Genomic DNA, 23916 nt, shown 5'->3' with positions numbered 1-23916 from the left:
AAACCAACTCAACATATTGACAAGGTAATGCATTCTGTATCAAATGAGGAAAAACAGAAAAATCGTTTACGTCTAAAGACCACTATTATGAGTGTTAAGTGGTTTGCTCTTCAAGGTTGTTCCATTAGAGGCCATGACGAATCTCAATCTTCATTGAATCGTGGGAATTTTATTGAATTTGTGGATACATTTGCAAAAATGAATATTGAAGTAGGAAAAATTGTGTTGAGTAATGCTCCCAAAAATGCTACATACACATCTCCAGACATTCAAAAAGAAATTTTAAGCATTATGGCCAATAGAGTACGACAAGAAATTCGTACGGAAATTGGGAATGCAAAGTTTAGTATTCTTGTTGATGAAGCACGAGATGAATCTTCACGAGAACAAATGGCTATTATCCTGAGGTTTGTGAACAGTAATGGAATTTTGATAGAACGATTTTTTGCAATTAAAAGTGTTAGTGACACTACCTCATTAAATCTTAAGAATCAGATTTCTGATGTTCTTGTTCTTTTCAACCTTCAAGTGCAAAACATGAGAGGCCAAGGGTATGATGGTGCTAAGAATATGCGTGGTTCTTAGAATGGACTGCAGGCATTATTTCTTAAAGATTGTCCATATGCATACTATGTTCATTGTTTTTTCCATCGTTTACAACTCACATTGGTTTCTGCAGCTAAGGATGTCTTAGATATTAATTCATTTTTTTCTCATTTGGACAATGTTATTAATATGATTACATCATCTCCTAAACGCATCAATGAGTTGAAAAGTACCCAAAGAAAAGAAATTGAGCATTTGTTAGAAATTGGAGAACGAGAGTCCGGAAGTAGTGCTAATCAGATTGGTAATTTGCAATGAGCCGGAAGTACTCATTGGTCTTCTCATTACAGCTCTGTAAAGAGTTTGATTGATATGTATGATGCAACTTACAAGGTGCTTGAGTATCTTAGTGATCATTCTCCAAGTACAAGATCTCGATCCGAAGTTGGTGGTATATACAAAACCATAACAACATTTGAATTTGTATTTATTTTGCATTTAATGCGTAGAATATTAGCAATTGCGGATGTTCTTTGTCAGTCCCTTCAAAAGAAAACTCAAAACATCTTAACTGCTATGAGATTTGTCTGTACTACAAAAACTATCCTTCAAGCATTGAGAGAAGATGGTTGGGAAGAATTTCTTAAAGATGTGAAATGTTTTTGCTCAAAAAATGATATACATGTACCTGGCTTTGATGGTTCGTATATGGTTGGTCATTCTTGTGGTCGTGAGTATCCTACCATTGAACATCATTACCACTTTGATATTTTCAATGCAGCCATTGACTTTCAGATGATGGAGTTAGATACAAGATTTAATGAGACATCAATAGAGTTCCTTTCTCTCAGTACAACTTTGGATCCAAAAAATTCTTTTGAATCATTTAATATGGATAATATTTGCAAGCATGCAGAGAAGTTTTATCCTGAAAATTTTAAACAGCAAGATATTTATTGTTTGAAAGATGAGTTGAAAAACTATTAAAATGTTGTGATTTCTGAACCTCGATTTCAAGTACCTACACTTTCTCACTTATGTCGGGAATTAGTTGCAAGTAGAAAGTCGGAGAGTTACGCCATTTTGACTAAATTGATTTGTTTAGTACTGACACCACCTGTTTCAACGGCGACTATGGAGTGAGCTTTTTCAGCAATGAAACATGTGAAGACGAAAATTCATAACAAAATGGATGATGATTTTCTTGCTGATTGTTCAACACTCAACATTGAACGAGAATTTAGTATGAATTTAGATCTATATTTTATTATAGATGAATTTTATGCTGTAAAACATCACCGAGTACAACTTCAATAGGTAACTTATATTATAAATTTTTCTTATTATATATAAATTTTATTCGTACATTAAAATTTTTAAATTTTTAGCCCATCGTAATAGTAATTCCTGGCTCCGCCCCTGATCATATATCACTCTTATCATTTGTCAGTTTAAAACACAATCAACTTTTTTCATTCAATCTTTTCCATTCACATCATTTCATATAATCTCTTATACATAATTTTTATGTACAAGTAGCATAATTATTTTATTTTGTCAATCAATGGAGTTAAAATAGTAGACATGTTTTATATTTGCAAATTACATTCCTTTCACCATACTGATAGATGAGACTATAGTCATCCTTATTCATTATCCAAATATTAAAGACAAAAAAAGAAAGCTAAAATCATGTTTATCTGTACATTACAATCCTATCGACTATTACATAGCAAACATTCACACAGTGTGTTACTTGGGATACACAATAAAAGAATAACAACTAAGAGACTTCCTTTTGTTTGTCACTTTTACCAGAACCCAGTGACAATTTACTAAAACTTTGATGTGCACATACAAGATTTTCCCACAACAATCAGAGGAAAACTGATTTAACTTGTAAGAGTCAAAATAATGTCACTGACTGCTTGATTTTGTATTGACACAACTGACCATCAAGATTTTAACTTTTTTCCTTCTTCAATAGAGTCAAGTGCCACAGAAACTTTCCTACAAAACAAAACGTGTTAATATGGCATTCAACTATAATCAATCATTTTCCCGATGACCCAAATTTTCACGATCTCCATTTCAATATTTAAGCGACCTTCAATGAACTTTCTTCATGATAAATGTCTAAATTCCTAATTCGTCTCTGAAGATATCAGTCTTCATCAAATATCTGTCAGAGAAACATTTCAAAACATACCATCTCTTGCAAATTGCAATTCCCCTGCTTCAGTTCAGTGACAGCACCAGTTCAATATTTTATGAAACAACCTTAACACATATGTTTGCAAAAATTAATTCAAAATTCTATCACCGTCTCATTTGGATGATAATTAGTCAAGTACTATCCTTGTTGCAAAAGTTGGCCTATTGAGAAAGCCATCAAGACCATCTTACAGTTTAATCCTGCCACGTATGAGATCTCCATCGAAGAGGACAGTCATGTTTGCAGGAGGTATAGTGTTGATGTGGAATAATCGATGACAAAGCAATCTTGAAAAATACTTCTAATAATCAACTGAGAGACTTGCCTCAATAGGGCATCCAGGCATATAATTAGTCTCCGTTGAGCATGTCGTCTATCCAATTCAGTTGCATGTATTAAAGATTGTGATACAAATTTCATCTGCATCAGATGACTTCTTGGTCTGTTAAGCCACTTTGGCACATTTGGGGCAAAATATTAGATAATGCTGGACAGATTCATTTTCTTCCTTAATTCAGTCCACGGCAACCTCACAAACAAGTGGATGACCGTGTATAATTTAGAGTCACTCTGTCAAACGAGCATTTTCCGATTCAGACTCGTTACATTCGTTGTCCTCGTCAGAGTAATCAGAAACATCCTCGTGATCATCATCGCCATAGGTATCTTCCAGAATCCCCTCATCTTGTTTTCCACTTTCTCTGGCTTCAAAATCATCTTCAAACTTAAACATTCTTCTATTGTCTTCCTCTCCATCCCTTCTATAATTAACCAACTCCTGGTCCATTATCACTTTCCTTGGACTCAGCAGTACCAGGTCTGCCAACTTTCTCCTTGCCAAGTACAAATCATTCGGCTCAACCAACTCGCCCTTCTTATATGCTTCCCTCAGAAACACCGTATGCAACTTCCCGTGATTCCCCCTAGTTGAAATGTAAAAGATCCCCTGATGCTGGAGCAAGAACTCCTTCAACTTCTTTGGCAAATTCATTGTCATCCGAAAATGAGCTATCCTCTCCAAAGTCATCTTCTTTTCCACAGTCAAAGACACCAACTCATGAATCATTGCCACTGCCCTCTTTTCCATCCGCTTCTGAGCTTCCAGCGACCTCAAATCATATCCAGAAATATCCTCATATGGCGACCAATACGGAAGCCTCTGCCATTTCCACACAGCAATCTTAAAATACTTTCCAATCTTAAATCCAGGCGGGAAATTCACAATAAACGAAAAACGGATATTCTCTGCATCAACACCCTTTTCTCTATACTCCTTTTCCCTCTCCCTCTCAATGGCACATACAGCTAAATTCCCATCCTTTTCTACAATCTCAATATACTTATTCCTAGTCTCATCAGAATCAAACAATCGAAAAAACTGAGGGTGCTTTAGAACTACCGAGTACTCAAAGTCATCAGGCAAACCAAATTCTCTGCGCGCAATGCGGACATGCTCCAAGCGGATACGGCCCGTGTTCGAGAGCATCAACAATTTTCTTAGCCGGGTAACTGCGTCGGGGATTTGGGCCAAAAGGGCGCGATTTTCTTGATCAATTTGAGAAATAGCTTTTCTTGTCAGTCTGCAGTAGAGTATTCGCTGAACAGGATGATCAAACACCTCAAATACGTGCGGGAACTTGAGGATAAACCGACCCGCTTCAAATTGCTTGAACCCGATTCGGCGGGAGAGTATATCAAGTCGGGAAGCTGATAGCATACTGTTGGGTTGGGAAAGGATCAAATCCTGGAACTTGAGGACCTTCCGTACTTTCTTCTCGACTTCCATGTAGTTGTCGTAGCCGTGGTCTCGGACCCGGATCTGCTTCCTGGGTATGGATGTGGATTGTGACATGGATCGGGTCAGACTTGTTTGGAGAATCCATAGGTGCTGGAGTTTGGAGGGGAAGAGTTTTGTCTGGGAAATGAAGGTTTGCATTTGGGGATTAGGGTTAGGGTTTTAGGGAAAGGAATTTATTGTTGTAGAAGAGTAGAAATTATAGGGGATATTGTAATTATAAGACGCGTGGCGAGAAATGAAATATTGAAAATATACATTCCGGAAACATTAAGGGTATGTTTGATGCATGAAAATTTTTCCTAGAAAATGGAAAATCAATTCCTACTTCCATTTTAATGGTGTTTGATAGTTTTTCTTTTCCACGGAATTGCATTTTTTGGTTTCCTTGAAAATTGAAATTTTCTTGGTTTTCATGGAAAATCAATTCTCACCTATATGGTGGGAATATGTTTTCTCGGGTATTGTAGCAATTTTTTTTTTTGAACAATCAAACATAATAATTTACCATTCTCAAGAAAACAATTTATAGGCAATTCAATTCCCTAAAATTCGTTTTCCTTCCATCCAAATTCCATCTTTACAATCAAACGGATCCTAAGTGAAATTTACACAAATAGCACTAACGTAGACTTCTTGAATAACACAACTTCTTGTAAGTGAGATTTACAAAAATAAAGCTAATTGTATAGATAATGAGTTGGTTATATATATATATCTATGAAGATTAAGAAAATTACTTAGAACCCTACAATTAAAGATTACTTTTCATAATTAAGGTGGTTAAGTTTAAATTTCGAATTTGAGGTGATAAATAGGATTATTAATTGTGATTAAAAAATTAATTAAACCTTAATCCAGATAATAACCCCCACCCCACCACGTCGATTTTATCCCAAACCCAGCCTCCACTCAGTATCTTTCTCTCTATGCTCTGTCTCTCTTTACCACACTCTTCATCCTCTCTCTCTGGTCTCTACAATTAATTTGTTCGCCCCCTTCTAAACCCCTAGGCGGAGCAAAATCGCAAGAAGAAGCAGATGTCTGCAAAGATTTGTTGCTATGCGAGAGCAAAATTGTCGTACACGAGTTTAGATAATGCTTGGGGTGGTTTGATTTTTGAAAATGAGTGCGATGGTAATGATATATTAGATTGGTTGTGGTCCGACAACAAATCTACGGAGTGACTGGTTGAGATGGTGGGTGCTTGGGATTGTAGATCTGGGGATCGGCTGGTTTGGACGGTGGTCCAATGGTGCTTGAAGAAATTGCAAAAGGATGCACACCACGTGTTTGTTACTTTTGGATTTGGGATGGTTAAAATCCTTTTTTTTTTTTTTTTTTTTTGGTTTGGGAAATTTTATGGTTAAAATTTCTAGTTGATGGCAGTCTTTAAGGTTCAATGGTGGTTGGTGGTGGTTCTGATGATGGTGTGATGCTAATGGTCTAGTGGTGGTGGTTGGTGGATTATAATATTAGTTTGAGGTGTGTGCATATTTATTTGTGGTTACCCTATGTAACCAGGTATGTGTTTGTTTTGACTATTTATGACCAATTTTTTGTTCATTATGACCGATTGTGACTTGGTCATAGTTAAAGATTGACTTGGTCACAAACAGTCATATTAAATGCAAATTTGATTACAGTTAGTCGCATCAAAGATAAATTTGGTCACGCTTAATCACAGATAACATAGGTCAGTGAATTTGTTATATACAGTTACAAATTAGATGGTCACATATAGTCACATCGAAAATAAATTTGATCACAAATAGTCACATGAAACACAGGTACAGTCACGAACAATAAATATGATCACAAATAATTTTTTGGAGATTTTTCTACAGTGGAGTATAGAGAGTGATTGCTTTCAATTTTTGGAAATTTTTCTTTCGTCGAAGTCGGAATTATCATCGGAGCGATCGCAGGAGTGGTGGTCGGAGCAATCATCCGAGCAATGGCCACCTTCGTTGGGAAAAAAGGGTAGGGAAATGATAGAAACACAGAAAGAGAAGGGATTTGATTTGAAATTTTATGTGATTAATTATATTATATTATACTTAAAATTTTAATAAATTATCAACTGATTTTTGAAAAGTTTTGTGGAGTCTATTAGTTTGAAATGTGTTTCTTTTATGTAGGATTTATGTATTATTCCCAAATTGAAGAAAAAAGATAATATATAAAAATTTGATATTAAGTATTGTTTAATATATGATATTAGATTGTACTATTAACATATTTTTAAAATTTATTTCCTCTTTTAATATTACATGTCAAAGAAAATCAACATTATTAATATTTGTGTTAATTTTCAAATTTTAGCACATTCAATGCTATTTTGGCTCAATGTTAACATTCTACAAAAATTGTTTTCTTCTTTGTTTGGTCTGATTTTTTTGAATTAAAATTTAATACCCAAGGTTAGGTGGGAAAGATTAACCATATAAGTTTTAATTTTACATTTCATCCAAAGATCTCTACAAAATTTCTTTCACTCTTCCTCCATGTTAACAATGTAAGAGGCTAGCTATTTCTAGGGTCGCTCACTCCTGTCACACAACCCCTTGATGCAAAATCAAAAAGTGGAACACGCTGTACCTTAAGTGTGAGATGAAAGTCTCATGCATAGTTTTGTATGATAGAAAGAAGTGAGGACCTCTTTTCAACCATGACTCTTCTACTTCAATTGTCACGATTTATTTAATTGCGGCCTTATAATACAATTGCATTTTCTACTCAATTTTTATTTTTTTAATCCATAATTTCTCCACTAGGTTAGTCTGGTTAGTTCTTTGCACCTAGCTTTGGTTCATTCTTGACTCAAATCCATACAAAGATTTTCCACCTCAAATCTAACACTTTTACCTCTTCATTCTTATATACTAATGTCATAGGCAAGTTTACTTTATAAACAATCTATGATATATGAAAGTGTCTGAAAATCACCACACTTTCTAGTGGTGAGTTGATATCATATTTAAATCCACATTTACATGATTGTATATGGCATGATTACAATGAAATGAAAATAATACAATTGAATGAAAGAATTGAGCAGACAAAGTGGAAGGCTACAATTATGGGTCCATGAGAATGCTGGGATTGAGGCTGAGAATCTATCAATGAGAATGTTAGCATTAAGGCTTGATCCTTGGCACTCGCCCTCAAGCTGAGCGTCGGATTTGAGCGTACGTGAAGCTTGGATCGAAAGAGTTCAAATAGAGGTTTAGACATACTTTTAGTAAAGATGTCAGCAACTTACAAATGAGAAGGCATGTACTGGGTACAAAGCTTGCCAGCGAGAACAAGTTCACGAAGAAAGTGGTAGTCAAGTTCAACATGCTTGGCCCGTTTGTGAGAAACTGGATTGGAGCTTAAGAAGATGGCGCTCTTGTTGTCACATAGAAGGAGAGGCCTTTGTAGAATTAATACTTTGAGGTCACTGAGAAGATGTGTGAGCCAAAGAAGTTTAGCAACAGTGAGAGCTAAAGCACGATACTGAGATTCACAACTGGAGCGAGAAACGGTAGGTTGCTTCTTAGCACTCCAAGAAACCAAATTGCCGCCAAGATAAATAGAGTAATCAGAGGTAGAGCAACGAGTATCGGGGCAGCTTGCCCAATCTGCATCTGAGTAAGCAACTAAAGTACCAGGAGCAAAGAATGGGATAAAAATGAGCCCAAAATGCAACGTGGCTTTAACATAGTGAAGAATGCATTTGACAGCAAGATAATGGTCTTCAGTCGGAGAGTGGAGAAATTGACTAACAGAGTCGACAGCATGAGCAATATCTGGACGGGTGATGGTCAAATATTGGAGAGCACCAATAAGAGATCTGTTAAGTGTAGGATTCGAGAACAAAAGACCATCAACAGATAGGGTTTGGAGTATTACCATGGGGGTATGAACAAGTTTGCTGTCAAGTAGCTGGGCATGTGTGAGAATGTCTCGTGCATATTTCAATTGACTGATGAAGAGGCCATCAGAGGTGGTTGTAGACTCAAGACTAAGGAAGTAGCTGAGAAGACCTAAATCTTTGGTGGCAAACTCAGAATTGAGTTTCCAAGTAAAGGTAGCTAGGAGAGATGAGTTGTTGCCTATAATAATGATTTCATCAACATAGAGAAGCAAATAGATTATGTTAGAGTGCTTATGAAAAATGAATAGCGACGTGTCTGAACGGTTGCAATAAAAACCAAGTTGAATGAGAAAAGAGCCGAGACGTTGAAACCAAGCACGAGGGGCTTGCTTTAGACCATATAGAGCTTTCTGCAACTGACTAAACATGATTAGGAAAGTATGGGTCAATGTACCCAGGAGGTTATTCTATATAAAAATGTTCAGTGAGATGGCTATTTAGGAACGCTTTTTTAACATCAAGTTGTCAAAGAGGCCATTTGTTGGCACAGCAAGAGAGAGTACAACACGGACTATGGTAGCCTTGATGATAGGGCTAAAAGTATCAGTTTAGTCAACAACAGGTACTTGTGTGTAGCCCTTGGCTACAAGACGGGCTTTGAGACACTCGATAGATCCATCGGGCAAATATTTGGTTCGAAACACCCATTTGGAACCCACAATGTTGGTATTGGTGGGGGTGAGGAACCAAAATCTAGGTGCGATTGTTTTGTAGGGCTTGAACTTTTTCATCCATGGCAGTGAGCCAAGCGGGATTCTTAGCAGCAGATTTGAATCCTTTAGGCTCAGTAGATGTAAAAAGAGCATGAAGAAGGCCAGAGAAACCCACAAGTCCGAGATTCGCTGGGTGGCACGTTTTGAAGATGCCAGCTTTAGCTCGTATGAGCATAGGATGGGAACCCAATGGAGTAGCCGCAATAGGAGTGCGATCAACAATAGGCAATTCAATGATAGGCTCCGGAGAAGTTGGTCTGACATCCAATTGTGATAGAGATGGACCTGTATTAGTTGTCTGCAAAGACTCTTCCACTGGATCGGTACAAAGAATATACGGGATGGATCCAAATTGAGGAATATGTCGAAAATGTGGTGCAGGAGAAGGTGGGGATATGTTTGTGGGAAGGGGATTTGGTTCCAGAAAATTTGAGATTTGGAGAGAGGATATGGGCTGGGCTTGTGAGGTATGTTGGAAAGGAAATTGGTTTTCATTAAATTGGGCATGAGGAGTGATATAAATTCTGGAGGTAGTAGGGTCATGACAACGAAAACCTTTGCAATAAAAATGTAAGGAATGCTATGATGGAAGAACTTGTTAGTCATGTAATCACGTAAGCAAGGATAAACGTGACAACCAAATGGATGAAAGTTTTCATAATTGGGAGATGAATTGTATAAAAGCTCAAAGGGTGACTTACCTTTGAGAAGCGGTGTGGGCAAGGGGTTGATGATGTAAACCGTAGTGCTAAAAGCGTCAATCCAGAAATGAGTAGGAACATAAGAGTGGAAAAGTAGAGTCAGACCTATTTCAGTAACATGACGATGTTTCGTTCGGCATGACCATTTTGTACAGGTGTACAAGGACAAGAGAGTTGATGATGAATACCGCAGGTACTAAGATGTGCTTTAAAGCAGTTGCTAGTGAATTCTACACCACAGTCACTTAATTTTTTTTTTATATGAGCAGAATGTTGATTTTCCACAAACGTTTGAAATTGAATAAAAGTATCAAAGAAGTCAGATTTCAATTTTAATCGGTAAGGCCAAGTGAAATAAGAATAATCGTTAATAAATAGAACATAATATGCGAAACCCAAATTTGATTCCACGGGAGATGGGCCCCATAGATTGCAATGAATAAGTTCTAATACTTTTGAAGATCGATGTTCATTATGAGAATAGGGTAGACGATGATTCTTTGCAATTTGACATGTATTACATAACACAGGGATGACAATAAGGAGGTAAGAGAAAGCGGTCTTTTTTTATTTAGAAAAGAAATAACAGAGTAATTCACACGTCTAAGGTGAGCATACCATAAATCCTATGAAGTATGAAGAGATTTATTTTTTAGGACAAAAATAAAAGTCGAATCGCCACGTTCTATCACATATAGCCCACCATCTCGTTTACCGGTTGCCACCACCTTTCCCGTTTAGCAATTCTGAACAGTGAAAAAATTATTAGTGAATGAAACAGATAGCAGAAAGTCAATCGTTAATTTACTAATGGACAAAAGATTTTTAGTGATGTGAGGAACAACCAAAGCATCTAACAGTTGAAAATAGAATTGGAGAGTTTACCAATATGGGTTATGGGTAGGGAGGCACCATTTCTGACTATAACACAATCCTTACCCATATAAGAAGTGGACTGGTCTAAGAAAATTTGGGCTGGAGTCATATAGGCTGAGGCCCCTGTATCTAAATACCAATCAGAGGCCTTATGTTCAAAGATGGTGCATAAAGAATTGAGGGCTTTTGCAAGTTGATCCTCGGGGGTATGACCATGGCGGTCATACCGTTGTTGGCACCGGTTTGCATAGTGACCCTCTGCACAACAAATTTGGCAGTGCAAGGGTCGTCTGCTGGGAAAGCATCCTTGTCCTCGTCCATGGCTGCTAGTTCGACTGTGTTGGTTGCTAAAAGAGGAGTTTCGCTGATTTATCTTCGCAGGGTAGCGATTGGTTGTTGTGAGCACTACGGGAGACGGTGCAGCTGGCTCCAGGGATTTTTGAAAAAGCTCAAAGCTCTCTGCTTTTGGCACAAGATCTGGAAAACTTAGCAGAGGAGTAAGAGCCATTTGGGCCATGGAGAAGGTCAAGAATTCTGACCCCAGACCTCGGAGAAACTAATGCCCTTTGCCAGTACCGTCGATGGTCGTCCAATTGCGTGGAGTTGATCGCATAGGGCTTTGAAGGCGCGACATACTGCGAAACAGACCTGGTGCCTCATTTCATCAGCTACAAATCATCTTTGAGACGGATTTCACGGGCCTTGGAGCGGTGGGTGAAGGTGTTCTCTAAGGCAACCCACACCTCACGTAAAGTAGAGAGTTCCACCATTTCTGTCATGGCTTCTTCGATGAGAGAGGACAATAGAAGACCGAGGAGGAGTTTATAAGTTTGTTTCCATGCCACACGTTTGATATTTGGTGTCTGAGAATTTTCAGGGGTAAAACGGGGTGGAGCTTCTATAGTTCCATCCACATACCCGATTGGATCTTGGCTCTCTAAAAGGGGAAGTAATTGGCTCTTCCATAGGAGATAATTGGAAGATGAGAGTTTGATTGTAACCATGTGGATAAGGGTATTGAAAGGAAGAAGGTTGGAGGAGGATTCAACATCCACATAAATGGAGATAGGAAGATAGGATCGTATGAGGGATGTTAATCCGTAGTGTGCTCTGATACCATAAAAGTGTTTGAAAATCACCACACTTTCTAGTGGTGAGTTGATATCATATTTATATCCACATTTACATGATTGTATATGGGATGATTACAATGAAATGGAAATAATACAATTGAATGAAAGAATTGAGCAGACAAAGTGGAAGGCTACAATTATGGGTCAATGAGAATGCTGAGATTGAGGCTGAGAATCTATCAATGAGAATGCTGGGATTGAGGATGAGAATCTGTCAATGAGAATGCTGGGATTAAGGCTTGATCCTTGACAGTATATATATTTGTTAGCTATGGAAAGTAGAGTTTCGTGCACATCAGTTGCACTGGGGGCTAACTTTGATGCCCTGGAGTGTGTGACCGATGAGAGAATTTACAATTTCAAGACCATGTTATTAGTCAGCATGCGAGCTATATATTAATATTTGGAATCTTATAGTAAGTTGTGGAGATATGTATAAAATGTTGTAGAGATAATGTTTCTACAAGTTTCACAAGTAAATATCTTAAAAATGTTTAGCGAGTCTTCACCAACCTTTACATATGATAAATTTTTACCACCCATAATAAGGAGATGGAATATAAAAGGCCAAAGAGACCTTATTTTGCAACCAATAAAGAGCGAGTATCAAGGTGATAGAGTTTTGAGCGCTTTAGTGAGGTAATTCAAGAATTGGAAATTTTCTCTTTAATTTTCGGCAGGAGTGCATATCAAGTTGGGAAACGGATAGCATGCTGTTGGGTTTGGAAAGGATCAAATCCTGGAACTTGAGGACTTTCCGCATATTATTCTCGACTTCCATGTAGTTGTTGTAGACGTGGTCTCGGACTCGGATCTACTTCCAGGGTATGGATGTGGATTGTGACATGGATCGGGTTAGACTTGTTTGAGAATGCATAGGTTCTGGAGTTTGAAGGGAAAGAGTTTAGATGCTTGTGAAATGAAGGTTTGCATTTGGGGATTAAGTTTAGGGTTTTAGGGGAAAGAAATTTATTTTTGTACAGGGAAGATTAATAGGAGTTTGTTTAAGGAATTATAGAGGATATTGCTATTATAAGAAGTGTGGGGAGTCATGAAATATTGATAAATATAAACATACTGGAAAGAGCAAGTGAAATGGATTATAATGGTTGTAATGGCCCCCTTGGTAGTATAGGGCCAATGGCCCTTTACATCAAGCATGATTCAAGTGAAATTTACACAATAACAGTAATTGTCATATAAAGACAATGGAGAACTTGATAGTAATATTAGTTCTCTTGTGATGAAATTATTGAATTCCCTATTAACATATTCAAAAAATAGTCAAGTTTAAGTTTCACTTAATCATAAATTGGAGAGGAGGAGTTAGGTGCATGTGAAACGAATGCTTACATTTGGGTTTTGGAGGGAAATATATTTATTGTTTTACTGGAAAGATTAATGGGGAGTATGATGTAAAATTCTAGTGATAAATTTCAGATTTGGATGAAAATTGTTGCTATTTGCTCAAGAAAAAAATATCCTATCTTCTTTGTTCGTAACTCTCATTAACAAATGATCAAATAACATATTTATATATGTTTATATGTTATGGAATCGATATATTTTCTTTGAATCTCATTTTTTTTTTTTTTTGTATTTAGGTATTTTTTTTTTTTTTTTTTGGAGAGCCATTATGTTGGAGTTGAGTCGTATAGCTTCCCATTTGAGTACTAAATTGAATTCAAGTCATAACTTGGGCACACGTTACAATTATAACAATTGGTCACAAATTAATATATATTAATTCAATTTAACATATGAACTACTAATTATTCAAGGTCGGGTGTAAATTTTTTTTTTTTTTTTTTTTTTTTTTTTTTTTTTTTTTTTTTTTTTTTGCATATTCTTTATTTTTACATAATACATAAACTATAGATAGTCATATTTATGTAATTTGATTTTACAGTCACACGAAAATTCCAAATGAACAAATTCAAACTTGTAAATGATCTTTCTGATTCTCAAAGAATGAGAGGCAAAGGGATTGTCACATACTTATAAATACTTAAGTCACAATCGACCAACATACTCGGTCACAATCGCACAAACTTATAGTTCATATACAAACAAAAGCTTAGATTACAATTAATGGAAAATTGTAGCAGGGGTCCCTAATATTTTCATTTTTTGCAGACTTTACTCTAACTTTCATTTTATGTTAGTAGAGATTCTTAACCTTTCATAAATATGCACCTGAGGTCCATTTTGATAGAAACCGTTCAAAACACTATCAGTTGACTAAAAAATTAAGGAATCAACATCTAATAAAATTGTCCAAAAATATTGTCCAAAAAAGTATCAACATCCAATAAAATCATCGTGGTATCAGATAGTTCAAGAAATTTTCCCGATCAATTATCTATTTTTTGAATGGTTTCCGTCTAGATGGACCTCAAATGCATATTTATGAAAGGCTAGGGACCTTCGCTGGCACAAAATGAAGGTTAGAGTAAAATCAGCAAAAAACTAAAAGGTTAGGGAATGCTGCTACAATTTTCCCTACAATTAATCATCATAATAGGTCACATGCAAATAAAGACTTAGGTCACAATCAATCGTCTTGATATTTCATTGTAATTGCGACATGATGTGATATATCATTCAACATATATATTATTATAACTGCGACTTCCATAGAATTCAACGCCTATTCCTACATTACAAAGTCAACAAGTTCAATTGAGAGAATTTACAATATCAATTGATTCTGTGTTTAGCTTGGCAACGTTAAGGGATAAAATCTCACATTGATTAAAGATGAAAAAATAGATCAATTTATAAGGGTTTGAATTACTCCTCTTAATAAGGTTTGACATTTTAAAATAAAATTTCAAATCTTAACATGGTATCAGAGCCCATTAAACTCCAACAAGTGTTTTGATCAGATTAAGACTAAAAAATGATTAGAATTTCAAGATTGGTTTGCTCAAACGAGCCACCATCTTGCGGGATCAAGTTAAGGGATAAAATCTCATATCGATTAAAGATGAAAACATAGACCAATTTATAAGGATTTGAGTTACTTCTCTTAATAAGGTTGATTTTTTAAGATGAAACTCCAAATCTTAATATGCAACAGGCGAGCTATTCACCAATATGTAGAATTTTATAATGAGTAATGAACCACCACTTCCATCATCATTACCTCCATTATAGTTGATAAGCTCAACAGAAAATGCGAAAACAATCAAGATTAATTACAAATTTGGATGGCAATAAAGCCATAGAGGAAGAATCATCCCAGTCTCGACCATTACAAAATTCATTGCTTCAACGTTGATTGTCGCGTGTACTGCAAGTATTCTTGGAACATCAATCCCGTCTAGGGATGTCAACGAGTTGAGTTGAGTTAGGTCGCGAGCCAAAATTTTCTGCTCGGGCTCAGTTTGGGCTTTTTTAAGGCAGGCTTTTTTTGGCCCGAGCCCGGCCAAGCAAAAGTTCAGCCAAAAAATTAATCGACTAAGGCCTTAATGAGTCGAGCTGGGCCGAGCTCATTTTCTGGAATTTTTTTCATCTCTTTGCTGCCTATTTGGCAGCTATATCAAGCTGCCTGTTAGCAGTAGATTTTTCTTCTTTTTTTATACGGGTCGGCTCGACTCGAGCCAATTCCCCAAAATGAGGCTCGGCTCAAGCCTTGAGCAGGGCCGACTCAAGCTTTTTCCGAACTGAGTCATGAGCAGTCCAAGTCGATAAACCCAATTGTCATCCCTATGCATGTCTCTTGCAAGATGAGCATGTTGGTCTAATTAGGATTGACAATAGCTTGAAAGTTGAAGTATACAATGTAAACAATATCTAGAGAATTTTACAATATTTGGAATTTAAGATTGTGTCTATAAAATGTGAGAAAATTTACATATCGAGTCTCCTTTGCTAAGTAAAGCATTTAGGTTCCCATTCAATTTTTTGAAGCCTTTAGGTTCCCAACCTTTGTGAAATTAGACACAAAGGTCAATATATGCAAGGCATGTGCCATATTAGAAAAACATTGAATGGAAACCAAAGTGCTAGACTTAAGCAAAGATAGGGATCCTAGAAGCAAATATCCCTAAACTGCATGATAAATCACATTATGAAGGTACGGGAATGTGCAACTGTTATGTCCCCCTTGCAAGGTATGTGACTTTATTTTCACATTGAAAGTATGGGCTTTTGATGTATGATTTATATAGACTTGGGCTTTCCAACTTCAACGGCTAGTTTTTTAGATATGGCTTTCTTAAAATCTATATCTCCCGGTAGGTGGTATTAGAAGACAATTTCATGTTTTGACTTGATTCGCTGTAATTCAGTGAATGGTATTAGAGCAAGCACCATATCTCTCAATTGCAGTTAAGCGGCGCGTATAGTGATGCCGACATAGTAGTGTTTGTCCAGGACTAGTCATGGGCTAGTACAAAGTTAGTCCAACGTGGGTGCGGATGTCATGGAGTGTTGTGGATTGTCATGGTTCCCATTGCAAGGTATGAGACTTGAATTTTATATCGAAAAATTATGGACTTTCAGTGTATAGTTTATATAGAATTGGGTTTTCCAACTTCAACAACTAGCCTTTCAAGTGTGATTCTCCCAAAATCTATATCAGCAGCATCTCTTTTTTATGGAACCATCTTGATATAAGACATCCCAATGGCCTCTTGTTCATTCCACAAGAAATCAAATAGACTTTGATAAGATATCAACAACCAAACAATTGTCACAGCACTCAACACAGTACCCAATGGTTCCCACGGGTTACCAATTTTCTAACGCACCATCGATTTGGTATTGCTAGCATTTCCAGCTTGAATTGCTTCACACTTTTGCACAGTTGCACAAATATCGATATAGAAGCTACGAGTCATCCTTCTTGCTAGCTCTTCTATACTACTCCTGGCGGCTGAATTGAGTTCCTATGTATACATAAAATGTATACCACCAAAAAGGACGGAGTTTATATCAACGAGAAAAAAAGAAAGGTAAAAAGTCAGAAGAGTGACATGTAGTTGAATATCTAGAAAATGGGAAAAAAAAAAAAACAAAGTAAAACTTGACTACTGACCAAGAGCTATAGAACAATAAAAGACCCTTCTTTGAATATCGTGTGCCTGCTTTGTGTTTTGCATATCCAGTATATTACGGTTGAGGAAAGTAAAAACAATTTTATAGAACACCTGCATTGTCTCCATTGTCGATTGTAGAGGATGTGTTGTAGCCAAGTATTCGAATTGTCTTCGTAGACCGACGACCCATTTTTGTGCACTAAAGCCCAATCACGAACTCAATAATGCTTAATATAAATAATGCTTAATATAATTGATGGACGACATTGACATCATATTTTGTGTGTTCAACTCAGGTAACCTGAGTTTTGAAGTTACCAACCCTTTGTTGCAAAAATAAAAATAAAAAATAAAAAATTGAAGGAATGATATCCTAAAATTAAAATGGTAAAAACAGTGATGTTTAATTTAGGCAGCCGTAAAGATAATTCTTTAGCAAATAAAAAATCAAGCCCGTTGAAAGCAATGGTATGGCATTCTAATTTGTACTATAGCTGAATATGTCCACAAATTTCCAATTGATTTTCAGAACTGCACTGAAATTGCACGAGGCAACTCTTGAATTGATTTTCATAATTGTATGCAGAATGCAAAAGTAATGCACAACTGCAATAAAGTTGTCAACCATAAGGTCTGGGTTAATGCATATACTTGAATGAGTAACTGGCCTATAACTATGAGGAAGCACATCAATTTATAAAACTTCTAAAGAGGAGAAAGAAGTGCTAAAAGTATAATCCTTAATATTATGGCTTCTAGAATTAGAGTCACCAAATGTATTCTGTGAATCAGTTTGGGAAGAAATTGCAGAGAAAACTTAAAGAAAAAATGAGAAGAAGACATGTAGCTAGACAAAAATATTAAAGAAGCTAAGAAATAGGGAGCCCAGATAAGTAAAAGTAATGACATATTTATAGATTCTGATGGAGAATACTAATTGTCGAATCATGTCCATTAGTTTACAGCCCTTAACAGTCGGAAAAATAGGGACAAGTATGTTCAGTCGAAAGCTATCTATAAGTTTGCAGCCTTTAACGCTGTAAAATTAAAATCCTAGGTTTAATATAAATAATAAAATCGTACTTCGAAAACTATTTGTAGAACCTCGAAATATAATATGTGAAGTTTTTAAACTGATACCGAAGTGCCAGGCAATTTGTAAGGGAACAAGGCGTAAAAGGTTATTCCAAATTAGGCGAACCTTCCTCCCATCCAGGCTAGATACAAGCTGTTAATAAAATATACATGAACAAATGAAAAAAAATGTCATACTTTTAATAGAATCAGCTACAAGTTAGCCAATGGTAGGCCACCATCTATCGTTTTTTCAAAATGACCAAATTTCTCCAAAGTTCGGAAGGAAATTAATAAATACCCCACTTTTGAAGAGAATGATGTGCAATTCAAATATCTACCTCCGAAATAGTCATTTGTTCTCTTGCTCCAAGTTTGAGTATCAAAACTAGGGAGTTTATAAGTTAAAAATCCTAACTAGGTGAGATGATTTGTTGATCAGATTTCTATCATCAACAAGTGTGACATTTGTAATCATGTGTGTGACTTAATCTATCATTAGTAAGATGTCCATGAGGGTGATTGCAGGTTCTATAAATGCAATTTACAATGATTTCTTAATTTATTTATACATTTCGCACAATAATTAATTTTTTAATTATATGTAGATAAGTTTTAATATTTTGACTGACTACTAGCTATTTGATAATGTTATATGCTCTCGAAAATTAATTCAACATTCCATTTATCTGTTTCTTCTTATGTCTCTTTAATTCTTTATTGCAGTGGGAATGTATAGTCCCCATACCAATTGGTTTTCGAAGAAAATAACCGCATCTTCCAATGTCAATGCCATCACGAACTTGGTTCAAAAACTGATGTAGCAACAGGGGCGGACCCACATGGGGTCAAATGACCTCACAATTTTTTCGGATTTTTTTTTTGGCTGAAAACTTAATTTTCTACCCCAAAAAGTCCATATCCTAAATCTATATCTATATCACATGGTCCATATCCATTATTTAGTCCATAGATATCTCATATAATCCACCTATTTCTTCTCAAAGTGCAAACACCGAACATGAACAGCAAACAACCGATTTTTCCTTTTTGTTCATGATACGTTGTTCGAAAAAAAAAAATTTGACCCCACAATTCGAACTGTCTGAATCCGCCCCTGTTCCAACCTCAATTGATACACTATTTATTGATGAGGGGCATTAATCAACCAAATAACGAGGAAATGTGGCTTATAGTAGATGCATCATATCTTCGTTGTTGTCGAAGGTGATGATTAAAGCAAAGGTCTTTGAATACCAAGGACACACATTTTAGCAATTTTAGAATGGTAACAAAATGATGATGTGTTTCAGGTCAAATAATTAAAGAACGAGAAAATATGAGTAATATGAAAATAATGAATCACAAAGTAGACAAAATTTACGTAGAAACCCAAATTCGGGAAAATCACGGACAGAAGCGAATAATTTACTATAATCAAAAGATCTCTTTGGACCAATAACTAGTTGGACAATCAGTCAATTTCAATATGTGTTGTAAACCATATATTTATAACCAAAGAATCCCTAACATACTATGAGAATTAATAAATGAAGAGTTTAATATAAGGTGAAGTCACAATAAAATGGGTAAAACCAATAATGGAATATTTGGGATGAAATAGGAGTTAAAAAAACTATCAAAATGGGAATCATTCTCTTTATCCTTCTAGAACTCCTTTAAGACCTCTTCAAATCTACTACAAACTCACAATACTACTTCAACAGTATTTTTAATCAAAATACTCGTTAAAATTCAAGTCATAATTTAATTCTAACAAACTTCATCTCGATGCAAATTCCACTACAAAGAATAAAACTTAACTTTTCAATAAACTCCAACAAAATTCTCCAAGTAAAAACATTCCACCAAATTACTTCACATCTTTCACCATGCCCATCTAGGCATACTCAGCAACTGTGAAAAAATTTTCAGGCCCTGCTTACTAGTAGAAATACCTTATGTGTCAACCATGCTTGAATCATTCCGTTCACTTCTACCTCAGACAAGTCACCAAAACTGCTCAAATCACCACGAGTTCTTCCAAATTTACATGAGTTGTTAGACTTGTTCAAATCACCATGAGCAATATGGTCAATAAGATCACAACTAGCTCCATCTGAGCTACCGGACAATTCTCCAATATTATTGTTCGAATCATCACGAACAACCCGATCGCAACCAACTCCATTTAAGTCACGTCTTTTCAAATCATAAGCTGCAACTGCATTCAAAGTAATCGTCAAACCTTCCAAAATATATAACAAATCCTTACATTTTCAATGTGTTCGTTGGATTGGATATGACCCAACTATGATGCCCTGGAAATAGGCATTTTGTACCTACTTATATCGTACAAGAAAGTGGTTGACAATTCTCTTTTTACTCTCATTGAAGATTTCAATGTTATAAGACATTTCCACGGTGAAAGAAATTTTTCAAGACCATACCATCATCACTCTGGAAAGGACTAAAAAAGAGGCTTGGACACTACCATATTCAACGTTTTCTGATTGCGTTCCAAGTTTGGTTATACTAGTTAATTTCTAGCCTGAATGCAAATGTTTGGATGAGAATTCAATGGCGGAAGCCCTGTCTTATGAACTAAACGACAAATAAACATTCATCAACAGCCACACTGGAGGAGAAAGTTTTTTCCAAACCCAATGTAAGTGATGCAGGAGGGTCCGAATCAAGTGATGCTGAGTTGTTAAATAGCACGTTGATGGCGCTAAGATACCATGACTTGACAGATTGGTGCAAAGATGACAAGTTATTGCAATCTTTTCATAATTGGGATAGTTTTGAGCACGTTTTGGTAATTTGACCATAACTTTAGTTACGGTTACCAGAATCGTAATTATGACTCCAATTTGGAAAGTTCTTTTGGCGCGCACGTCATAGTCACCACTTTGTGGGCGTCATTTTTTAGGCCAAAATTCACTGTTTTTCCTTCCAAATTCCCATTTTTTGTTTGTTTGTTTGGTCTTCTTCTTCTTCTTCTTTTTTATTTTTTTTTCTCATTTTTGGCAATATTTCGTTTTTTATTTTCTTGATGATTTTGAACTTGATTTGAGCCAAACTTTGGCAAGTTGCTTCTTTATTTAGGTAGTTTATTTTTGTATGATTATTAAGATTTTACTATTTTTGGTAAAATTCCGATAATAAAGTTTTTTTAGCTATATAGCCCGGCTTGTAGGCTGTTTTTCGCCATTCTGGATTTTAATAAAATTGAGTTGAACGTCAGAGGATTTCTCTGTGTTTTGAGCGTTTTCTCTCATGTTTTTCCCTGTGAATTATTTGTTGAACTAGCCTGCACGACAATCCTATCCTGCATGGCGTCAGTACATTTGTAAATTTCAAGACTGTTGTTCATTCATATATCTCGAGAGTTAAATATTTTACTAGCATTAATATTTTTACATTTACATTGTAGTTTGAAGTCAAGGAAATCGATCACTTGGAGATTGAGCTGGTGACGATATACATGACAGGAGTTACTTGCACATCACCTCAACAACCTTATTCGATCATTGATGTTCATGATAAAGAACCACGAATGCTTGTCTTTTTAATCTTAAAATGTTACGTCTTTTTAAGTTAAAAGACTTTTGGCTTGATTCCTTTAGATCTTATGCCTTCTCACGAAAGTACTACTATTTATTTGAAAAGCTGCACTACTTTTTGAAAGATAATGACTTTTGGATGAATGGCCTCATCCAAAAGTTATAATTAGGGCATTTAATAAAATATTATTTATAATTGAGTTACTCCTAGTTTTTCTATCAAATAAATCTCTCATTTGTGCAAAAATTCTGCTTTATGTTCCTGGATAAACGAAGAAGCTATCATCACTAGTTCTTGTCCATGATTGAGATGCTGCTTCTGTAAGAGCGAAATTCGTTCTATATCGAGAGATAATTGTTCAAAACCTTTAACACTAGAGAAGGTAAAATTGTCTTAAGGAGAGATAGTCAATTAAGTCGCATCGATTGATTTTTCTGTTTAGTTATTTGGTTAAAAATATATTTTAAATCTAATTTTGTTTATCAATAATTGCAATGCAGGATTATTTTGCATGAGAATATAGCATATTTACAGTAGAAGATTTCTTGCATTGCATAGACAAACACTTGTAAAGCTTCTGTTTGACAAATTCATAAATGGTCAGCAAGAATAGTAAAAGGAACAGTAATGATTTCACAAAATGTGAATAATAATGAGGAACAATTATAAATATGTGATTGAAATTAATATTTGACTTTGATTAAATTTACAAAATATTTATATTATAAACTTGTACCCAAACTAATGCTTAATAGGAGACTATATTATTAATGTCTAAGAGTACCCAAAAAAAAAATGAAAAATAAAAGCTATTTATAAAGTTTAAAAACTTGTGAAATTAATATTTAACTTAAGACACAATTTATAAATTATATATAAATTAGCCGGAGCACGGAGACAAAATATTAAGATGCATGTGACTAACTTACCGTAGTAAAATTAAATAAAAAATGTGTAACATTTGTCTTCTCCCTATCTAATAAGTGCACATTATGCACTTATTTAGGATTTTTTTACTTGATTATTTATGATTAATTGAGCTAATATCTACTTAATTTTGTGTAAACATGATTAATTGGAGACAAAATATTTGGATGCACTTGGACGGCTTATGTGAGAAACACGTAAAATTGGAGCATAATTGGAGTTGATTTAAAGTACTTGAAGATCAAATGGATTGCAATTGATCAATTGAAAGTATTAATGGAGCATCTAGTAAAAATTCATAAGTTTCGATAATTAATTTCTACATTTGAAAAGTTTGATACTAAATTGTAAACTTTTGAAACATACATTGGGATTATTTATGATTTTGGGTTGAAGAGGGCTTGGTTATGAATATTGTGAAGGAATAAAATTAGGTGAGAAAAGGAATCAAATTGAAAAATGGAATTATTTCATTTCTCTTCTCAAACTATTTTTAAAAATGAATTGGAACAAGAATTTTGGCTTTAATCTTGTTTTCTAAATATATATCTTAGTCCAACAATTGAAGAGATTTGTGCCTTTGTGGGATTCATTGTTCACATATTATACAAGCGAAATTAGGTTCTTACTAGAAAATTAATAATTCTTGTTACGCTCCTAGCTAAACCATTTTGAAAAGTGATGTCCACTTTTGACGACCTCAACATGACCACTTCGAAACAAACAGTCACGCCACTCCCCAAAACTCTACATGTTCACCCGAAGTGGTTCCTAAGTGATGCCCATTTCTAATGACCTCAACATGGCGTGCTGCAAGGTGAAGAGTAGATCCATTGAAACAATCGAAGTGTCCCTCAACTCCGAAGCGTTAAGCACTCCGAGACACTCCCTTAACAGATCCCTCTGCCACCACTATCAGAAAGATATCTATCAGGATTCTCTTTGCCTCCAAAGATCAAGTGATGTGACGTCTCCATCGGTCTAGTTGATGTGACTTATCAACTTTATGTCAACTCAACTCAGAAGAACTAATTGCCCGCCTACTCTAGACGCGGCTGATTGACGCCTATGAGCGGACGCCTCACACTGTCAGATGCATACACGTGTCCCACATCTAGCGGTGCTCTACCTGTATAAATAGTCAAGGTTTGGCAAGAGACAAAGGTAATGAAACTCTTATGACGTAGCTCTCCATACTAAGTAATGTATATTCTCCTCCTCACTCTCTTGCATAACTTGAGCACTATTCTGATCACCCAACGCTGACTTGACCGTCAGAGTGTATGTGGCCGCCACCATCACCGCTGGTTCCGACCGTGTGCTTCTGACCGTGCGTTGTTGTGCGCAGGGAGGATTACGTGGAGTAGCTATTTGTTGACCACATGGAGGGTCCAATTATCGA

At 35.7% G+C, this 23916-nt stretch overlaps 3 protein-coding genes across 3 annotated transcripts; 1 reads left to right on the top strand and 2 right to left on the bottom strand.

The window, feature by feature from the left end:
• Window positions 1-918: 918 nt before the first annotated feature.
• LOC111406784 lies at window positions 919-2326 on the top strand. The gene is made up of 2 exons (XM_023036160.1): window positions 919-1396; window positions 2175-2326. Exons 1-2 carry the CDS (start codon window positions 919-921, stop codon window positions 2324-2326), a joined length of 630 nt encoding a protein of 209 aa, XP_022891928.1.
• On the bottom strand, window positions 2226-4741 carry LOC111406091 (protein ROOT PRIMORDIUM DEFECTIVE 1). The gene has a single exon (XM_023035291.1). It carries the CDS (start codon window positions 4695-4697, stop codon window positions 3327-3329), a length of 1371 nt encoding a protein of 456 aa, XP_022891059.1. The 5' UTR covers window positions 4698-4741; the 3' UTR covers window positions 2226-3326.
• Window positions 4742-7817: 3076 nt separating this feature from the next.
• LOC111406783 (uncharacterized mitochondrial protein AtMg00810-like) lies at window positions 7818-8846 on the bottom strand. The gene has a single exon (XM_023036159.1). The coding sequence runs from the start codon at window positions 8844-8846 to the stop codon at window positions 7818-7820; it is 1029 nt and encodes a 342-aa protein (XP_022891927.1).
• Between the last annotated feature and the right edge of the window lie 15070 nt (window positions 8847-23916).

The sequence above is a fragment of the Olea europaea genome, chromosome 12, assembly GCF_002742605.1.
Source record: "Olea europaea var. sylvestris chromosome 12, O_europaea_v1, whole genome shotgun sequence".
Taxonomy (NCBI): Eukaryota; Viridiplantae; Streptophyta; class Magnoliopsida; order Lamiales; family Oleaceae; genus Olea; species Olea europaea.
The sequence above is the reverse complement of the archived record's forward strand: the minus strand, read 5'-3'. Positions and strand labels throughout refer to the sequence as shown.

What these genes read in the sequence shown, in the direction of transcription:
- LOC111406784 (XM_023036160.1), top strand. Translation starts at nt 919, where the DNA reads ATGTATGATGCAACTTACAAGGTGCTTGAGTATCTTAGTGATCATTCT. An exon ending in AATAGAGTTCCTTTCTCTCA is followed by an intron (nt 1,397 to 2,174) that starts GTACAACTTTGG and finishes CCATACTGATAG; the next exon opens with ATGAGACTATAGTCATCCTT.
- LOC111406091 (XM_023035291.1), bottom strand. Translation starts at nt 4,697, where the DNA reads ATGCAAACCTTCATTTCCCAGACAAAACTCTTCCCCTCCAAACTCCAG.
- LOC111406783 (XM_023036159.1), bottom strand. Translation starts at nt 8,846, where the DNA reads ATGTTTAGTCAGTTGCAGAAAGCTCTATATGGTCTAAAGCAAGCCCCT.